Source organism: Numida meleagris, chromosome 1, assembly GCF_002078875.1.
Source record: "Numida meleagris isolate 19003 breed g44 Domestic line chromosome 1, NumMel1.0, whole genome shotgun sequence".
Taxonomy (NCBI): domain Eukaryota; kingdom Metazoa; phylum Chordata; class Aves; order Galliformes; family Numididae; genus Numida; species Numida meleagris.
The window spans coordinates 170,428,540-170,435,963 of NC_034409.1; the positions used below are offsets into that span (position 1 = coordinate 170,428,540).

Consider the following 7,424-nt stretch of genomic DNA (forward strand, 5'->3'; position numbering starts at 1 on the left):
AAGAAGGAATAGGCCTTGAATAGTGTTAGTGGTTTGTTTGTTGTTTTTTTTTTTTTTAAAATGGCAAGAGAATACTTCAGACCTTGCCCCTTTTGACAAACTGAATGCAGTTGTCTATGTGTTAACTAACCTGACCAATTACAATTTTTTGAACTACTTCGAAGAGAAGCTGCATTTTAAAAACATGCAGCGTAACTGTTCTTCTTTGGTGTTCTTGGTTTTAGGGTGGTGGTGAAAAACTGAGGGGTACAATACAGTGTAGGAGCTCAGGAAAAGATAGTTAACAACTTGGAAGGAAAGCTTCCCACCTCCAGCCCGTTCCTTTCTGCTAAGGGTAACGGTTTCTCTAGAAAGCCACAGTTTCCCCTTCATCCATCTCCCCAGAGAAAATTGTGCCTTACTGCACTGTATATGGGAGTTTAATTTTTACTTGAGCATCAATGTTCATCAGTATTCATAGACCACTTGTCCGTGGATGTTATATCACAGCAAAAACAAGTCCCAGAAAATTGGTCCTGTTCATGTGCACATCATCTTGTCTGAGAAGAAGAAACAGGTAAGACACTGCAGACAGTCAACCATGCCTATGGAGATCATACTGGATCAAAGGACCTGTCACTTGATCCATCCCAGCTAGCTTAAAGGCCTGTCTCAGTGATTTTTTAAGTAAACCTTTCCAAGCACCATTACTGGATATATTAACTGGAATCAGAAGATTCAGAGGAAGTGTAATAAGACATTTATTAAAAGTGCTGTCAATTATATTAAGAGCTATAGTTTAATATCCTTTTTTTAAAAAGGCATCTAATTAAAAAATACTAGCTAAAAACTGTTCTGATCACCATGGTTACAGAGACATGACCTGCAGTGCTCTATGAGATGTTAGACCAGCTTTGCTCATCAAGACAAAATAAACCTAAGTCCAGGATCCACCATCTCTAGCGTAGAGGAAGAACTGCTGGGGGCTCCAGAAGAGATACCTGCAGGTACCTGGAATAGAAATGCAACCAATGAAACTACTAGCTTAGCTGACAAATGTAAATGTACTTTAAGGATTCTACTGATGAAGCACAGTAGGGAAGAAGCCATCATGCAGTACTGCAAGAGAACTGTGATCCACTATATTTGTATATGTATCAATTAATTACTTCCCTGTCCAGAAGAGTTTTCCCCTCAAGATGCTGAGGAAGGCTTCCATGTCAGCATCAAAAGCTGTCCAGTTTAAGAAATTTTTGACTACAGGAGTTACAACCCAAGTTGCTCAAGCAGAATCATCCTGTGCCTACAACCTCCAAGTAAGGAAATCCTAGCTTCTTGATTACTTACTTAGACTGTTTGTACTTCTCCTTAATTGCTTGCAGTTGGCAATGCGGAGCATCAAGGCATGTCTTATGCAGGTCAGTCAGGCAAGGCACGATCTCACTTAATGAATAACCAGTGAACGCAGCAAGTGTTTCTGGCTGGTAAGAGGAGGAAATGAAAAAAAGTGTTATTCTACTTTAGGTAAGGTGCATTTTCTACAGAAGCAGAAACTATTTTCACTATGTCAGTTCTCACTCTAGATTTCTGAAAAGGATTCAAGTGTATCCTGCCATTAGTTTTTCTGACCTTGGTGTCAGGTCTGAGAAGAATCTCCTTCTGCTCTACGTACATTGCATTCATTATGCTTCTTCTGGATTCTGCATCCTGCTAAAGCACAGACACCTGACAGGCCTATCAAGATTTGCATTACACTGAGTGGCAGCTGTAGTCACATTCAGTTCTCCCCTCCCCTCCTAAAAAGCCTCTGAATTCTACCTAGGGAAGGAGCTTGAGACTATCTACTGACAAGGCCTGAGGTACGCACTTATGTCAAGTGAAGACAGAAAGGTCCTTCCTATTTCAGAGAGAAGGTAAGATATTTCAGGTTAATTTAACATTTGTTAATTACATAGACCCATTAGCTTGGGAAGAGCTACTCATCCTTGCATTTCAGCCTTTACAATAACATGATTTGAAGCCACTCCTACTTCTCAGCAGGTTTCCAGTTATAAGATGTCTGAGCTAAGCATTAGTATGCAGTTATTCTTACCCAGAATGACCTGTTCACTGTATAGTTTGCTAGACAGTAGGCTGCTGCAGCAGTTTGTGAAGGAAGGTATTTCAGAAAAGGATCAGCTTCAAGGAGACTCAGCTCTGCAAGATACTTAACAGAAAAAAAAAAAAAGCACACGTCTTTCAAATAGAGTGGTTCTATCTGGTAGAACAATGCCACCATACTGAGCACTTCAATTGGTTGGTGGTCCTCAGTTTCATGTAAGAAACATGAATTACACATCTGGTGGGTAGCATTCCAATTCTGTTGATCATACAGAACTTTCAGCATGGTCCAGTGGGAAGAAAAATATCACACTTCTGTCAAAGCCTAGATAGTCAACACTCTCACTAATTCCTATCACATCTTCTATCTGCAAAATTACACCAATATTTTGTCAAAAAAAAAAGAGAAAGAAAAAAGCCATTACACATCATGGTCATCTTCTACCTTGAGGATTCTGCTCACATAGGTGAACCTCACTTAAGTGGAGACCTGAGCTAAATGAGCACCTAGTAAACTGAAATCTGGGCTGCCTGAAGAAGCACTGTACAAATTCTACACTTTTTGAGCTAAGCAGCAAGTTGGATGTTTTGCTATAAGCTTGGGTGACACCATTTTGAAGCATGGTTTCCCCAGGCAGTTCTGTGGGAACATGCTTTGTCACTGTGTAGCAACATGAAGAATCACCATGTCTAGGTCAGGCCTCCTATGCACAGACAGTTGAAGAATCGATTCCTACCATCTTGCAGCCAAGATAGTCTAGTTGACCAGACAGACAGGCTAAGCTCAGTAATCCCAGACATTTTTCCAGAAGTAATGAAGCACAAAAGCCTGAATACTGATGGTAGTAGTCTACAAAGCATCTATCCTAAGAGAATGGTAATTCATACCCTTGCAAAATTCTCTGTCCTGATACAGACTCCATGCCTGTGAATATATTGAAGTAGGAACTGGTTGATGGTTGGCACTGTGAGGTCAAAAGCCAAGACTTTGAGAAGCAGGTGTTCCATTCTTAGCAGCTGCCTCTTTGTATATGTATCATCTGTTATATACACAAATTCATCCACTTCTGGTGGGTAGATTTCTTCATATTTCCTGAAAAAAGCAATATTTGTCAGCTTAAAAGTTAGGGTAATAGAACTTTCTGCTGGGCCCATATCAAGGTGAGCATACCACACTGCTAAGACTGTCTTAGAGTTCTTATTTTAATCTTTCTCCAGTCTAGGCGAGACTTGATGATCAAACGGGGGGGGGGGAAGATACTCTCTAAGTCATTAGCCTAGATAGACATACACTCATACTAGCACTCTTGACTAATAGGAAAACTCTTAAAGCAAAAGTTTCAGTAACACCATGCACTCCAGACAAAACCCCACACATCCCTAGGCCTTGCTCAATACCCTGTATATTTAAAGCAGTTTAAGGTTAATTGCAGATTGCAACTTTCAATCTACTGGGGGCTAGTGGCCTAATACAGCATTGTTTTTACTTCTGGTGTTATGGTTACAAGATTTTTCCTCTACAGTTTCTTAATAAAGAATATTAAATGCTTAGTTCTGCTACTGCAAAAGTAGGTCAAGTGGCTAATCATAGAATCCTTAGAGTTAAAAGGGACCTTTAAAGGTCACCTAATCCAACTCCCCTGCAATGAACAGGGACATGCAGAGCTAGATCAGGTTGCCCAGGCCCTGATCCAGCCTTGCCTTGAAAGTCTCCAGGGACAGGGTACCATCTTAGGACACCATGAAAATCTACCTATCACCACAAGCTTAAGTCCTTCAAATTAAACTAAAAGACAGTCCAAAAATAAGTTTTGCTCACTGAGATTTCATGAGATAAACACTCACGCAGCCAGAAGAATTGCCGCTGTTCCTACAAGCTGCAGCTTCCCTCTGAGAACAGACATACAAGAGAGAAACCTGTCCAGGTAGTTCACTGCCAAGTACAGTGTCTCTGTTCGAAGTTTATATTCTTCCCCTACTTCCACCAGCCAGTCTACTAAGATGGCACGCATTTCTGTTGTGATGTCTGGTTGCTTCCTCATGTAGTAGGGCTTGGGCCTGTATTTCACCTGTTTGGAAAGACAATTTAAGAATCAGGATGCTCACCACAAAGACAGCTGCTGATGGCTGAACTGACTGACATTCTTTATACTTGCGCCAAAAGGAGTGTGAGTAGCTCCACTATTATAGTTACTCTCAAACTAGCTACTAATTACAGTTCTAGCAGTATCCCTAGAAAGACTGAAGAGATAGGAACTACCATGTTAGTAATAGAAGAGCAAAGCATGTCCCCTGGACTGTGAAGTCCAGCATTTGCTATCAAGCATATTCAGAGAGACCCAAGAGTGACTTTAAATGCGTCACATTTCTCCTACCCTCTTACTGGAAGACTGCACTTCACTGCTTTGATATAAAAAGGTAAAAAACAAACAAACAAACAAAAAAAAAAAACAAAAAAACCCTACTATAGCAGAACAGCCAGCAATGTCACATTCAACTGTGTTAATATTTTGCAATAATCTACTCACATCCCACTTCCAGGATGTGGAGTAATGGCTGACAGATCTCATCACTGTCTAGAAGATTCCTAAGAATCTAACTCCAGTGATGGCTTTTACTGTTTGTAAAGTGAACAGCCTAGATTTATTGTGTGGCAACCACATAGCACTGCAATATTGCAGCCTATCAGGAAGATCCCACACATCTTTGCATTTGTTGGAAGACACTCACTTCGGCTTCTCTGAGGTACTGATGAATGTCTTCTCCATACTCTCCCACAGTCATTAGAGTTATGGGATCTCCCATCTGATCCTCAGGCCGGGACCGGAAGGATGTGTCCACTAGCATAGGGGATCCTAACAGGAAAGAGAAGCCAGAAAGACACTTAGTTAACTAGTCTCTTCACTATCTCTGGCCATTTTTAGCACAGAAGTGTTATGCATCACACTGATTCAATTAAAGTTATCATGAAGTGGTATTTATTTTAAGATAAGCTACTTACTAGCTCACTGGCAGCATGATTCATAACCACATTACATGTACCTGTGATATTATGTGGACATTAACAGGAGTCACCTGTACTCAGATCCAACAGCAGGTGAATACTGGATGTCATTGCACTAGTATCCAGTTCACACAGGCTTGATTCCAGTTCTTCATCCTCTTGGCAGTTGTAGTTTTCTTTCTCTTCTGGTTCATCAATGTAGATAGCAAAGTCCTGCTTTGATGTAGCACTGACCACACAGTTGGATACTTCATCTTTTCCAGCTGGAGGGAAGGCATTCTCAGAGCCAGATAAGTGTCTGGTAATAGCAGTATTCTGAAACAAAGCACATAGTAATGCTGTGGCGAGACAATTCAAGAAGAGGACAACAGTATCATTTGTTTTAGAGAGGCTTATCACTTTTCTTCGCTAACAGACAAGTAAATACAAGTTTGCTGGGAAAGCCAGCAGCTAAAGATGGTGCTTAGGAAGTGCTGCTTGCTGCTGCAACACAGACTTTACAGGAGGTGATGGGCACCAGAAATCAGGAGTCAGGAGAGCAGCCTCACTCCGACAGAGGATACAGCAAGCACACGGCCTGGCTCCAATTGGATGGCAAGTGCAGGGTCTGCTCCATATTCATTTCTAGCAAGGAGCAGGTGCTAGAAAGTACAGCAAGTCAGGGTGATGACAGGAAGCATTCAGGCACTGTCACAGATTTAACAAAGGACTTTATGGGCCAAAAAGCACACTGAGTTGAGTTACAAACCAAAATTTTGAACTTCTGAACTTAAGCATCACAATCCATAAGAGTTCAACTTGTGACCAGGATACAATCCTCCTCCCCCCCCATCATCTACTATCTGCTGACTAAGCTGTGGGCTTCACGCAGCCAAAACCAAGCAGTCTGCAGGCACACACAGCTGGGTGAGGTCTGTACGCCAGCACAGCTGCTTTCTCCCACACCAGCCAGGTCCAGGAAGAGTCCAGAGGATGAGTGCTCGGGGAAAGCCTCACCAAGACCCCCTTTCCTTCCAGGGGGACACAGCCGGCACGGCACTCCCTGAGCCGGCCACGGAGCCCACCCCGATCCCGTGGCGGGGAGGAGCTCTCCGAGGCTCACCTGGGCTCCGGGCCGCTGCTGCCCGTTCTCCACCAGCACCCCCAGCACAGTCCGCCCGCCGCGGGGCGCAGCGGGGAGAGGCTCCCGCCGCCCCGCCCGGCTCGTCTCCCCAGTGCGGCGCATCACCACGACTTCGGTACCTTCCGGAGAAGAGGGAAAAAAAATTGAAAATTAAAAAGTTAACGAAAAGTATTTGCTTACGGAGCCCCGCACCTGCCTCAGAGGTCGCGATGGAGGCGGCCACCCTGCTCCACCCAGCGCAGCGCCGCTCGCTGCTGCCACTCGCCGCTCCCTATATAGGCGGCGACCTATGGGCGCGGCGGTGGCTGTTGGCTGCGGCCAGTTGGAAGCCGAGGCCGCAACCACTCGTGCCGCCGCCCTGGTAACCCAAGCGGCCTCGAGTCGCCGTGGAGACCCCGCCAGGGCCGGGCCGGCCGAGCAGGGGCCACCGCGGGTAGGGCCGGGCGCGGGGCGGGGAGCTGCAGGCGAGCCTCCGCCCCGCGCCCCGTCCGCTCGGGCCGGTGGTGGTCGCAGCGGCCTCGGCCCCGCGGCGGGTGGGGGGCAGCGGCGGTTTCTCTATGTTTGAACCCTGAAGGGCCCGTTAGGGCAGAAGCAGAGTGGTTTAAAAGCAGAAATATGAATAGCGGGAAGAGTTTGCACGCAGTGTCCCAGAGATAAGCTGTTTGTAGCGAGAGGGGAAGCTAGAGGGCCTGGCAAAAGCATGAGGGATGTGTGGGAAGTGGGAGCAGGCAGAAGGAACGAAGACCAAACAAGATACAGCTAGCAGGCTATGCTGAGAATAACAAGAGATCCATGATTACAAGGCTAACAGAGAAAAAGGCTGAGGGAGGGCTAGCGTGCTTCTAACAGCCCTGAGCCCACAGAAGCATTCCATGTCTTCTAGCTTTGGTTTTCACTGAGGAGGTCAGCAGTGGTGAGGTTGCCAGCACTAGAAAGACCAAAAAAGGCCTCTAAATAATGAGCAACCAGGTGTGAAGGAAGCAGGTCATTTCTGCCTAGTGGTGTTAGAGGACTTTGGCACATCCCTTCCATCAAGGTTTCATTTGGATTCGACTCTCAGGACACTTTATCTGATAAAGCCTAAGGGGACAACTACAAAACTGGTGGTGAAGCAGTATATGGGAGCAGCTCTCAGCTGTACAGGTTGGACACTCAGAGCTGTATGAGAGAAATTAAGCTGCAGTATGTCCAGGATCATCAAGGATTTTCATCAGTAAT

General features: G+C 45.0%; 1 protein-coding gene across 2 annotated transcripts; it reads right to left on the reverse strand.

Annotated features, from left to right (window-relative positions):
* CCNA1 (cyclin A1) lies at nt 717-6,547 on the reverse strand. 2 transcript variants are annotated; one of them, XM_021377672.1, is made up of 9 exons: nt 6,403-6,547; nt 6,186-6,325; nt 5,155-5,398; nt 4,810-4,934; nt 3,925-4,148; nt 2,968-3,172; nt 2,072-2,185; nt 1,327-1,460; nt 717-990 (listed from the first exon to the last, which is right to left on the reverse strand). In XM_021377672.1, the coding sequence occupies exons 2-9, from the start codon at nt 6,306-6,308 to the stop codon at nt 939-941; spliced, it is 1,221 nt and encodes a 406-aa protein (XP_021233347.1). In that variant the 5' UTR covers nt 6,309-6,325; nt 6,403-6,547; the 3' UTR covers nt 717-938. The 2 variants fall into 2 exon arrangements, with proteins under 2 accessions (XP_021233347.1, XP_021233356.1); XM_021377681.1 differs by having other exon boundaries at nt 6,399-6,536.

Coding starts and splice junctions, on each gene's coding strand:
- CCNA1 (XM_021377672.1), bottom strand. CDS start 6,308: ATGCGCCGCACTGGGGAGACGAGCCGGGCGGGGCGGCGGGAGCCTCTC. Junction 4,935..5,154: donor GCTGTTGGATCTGAGTACAG/GTGACTCCTGTT, acceptor CTTTCCTGTTAG/GATCCCCTATGCTAGTGGAC. Junction 2,186..2,967: donor GGACAGAGAATTTTGCAAGG/GTATGAATTACC, acceptor TTTTCTGTTAAG/TATCTTGCAGAGCTGAGTCT.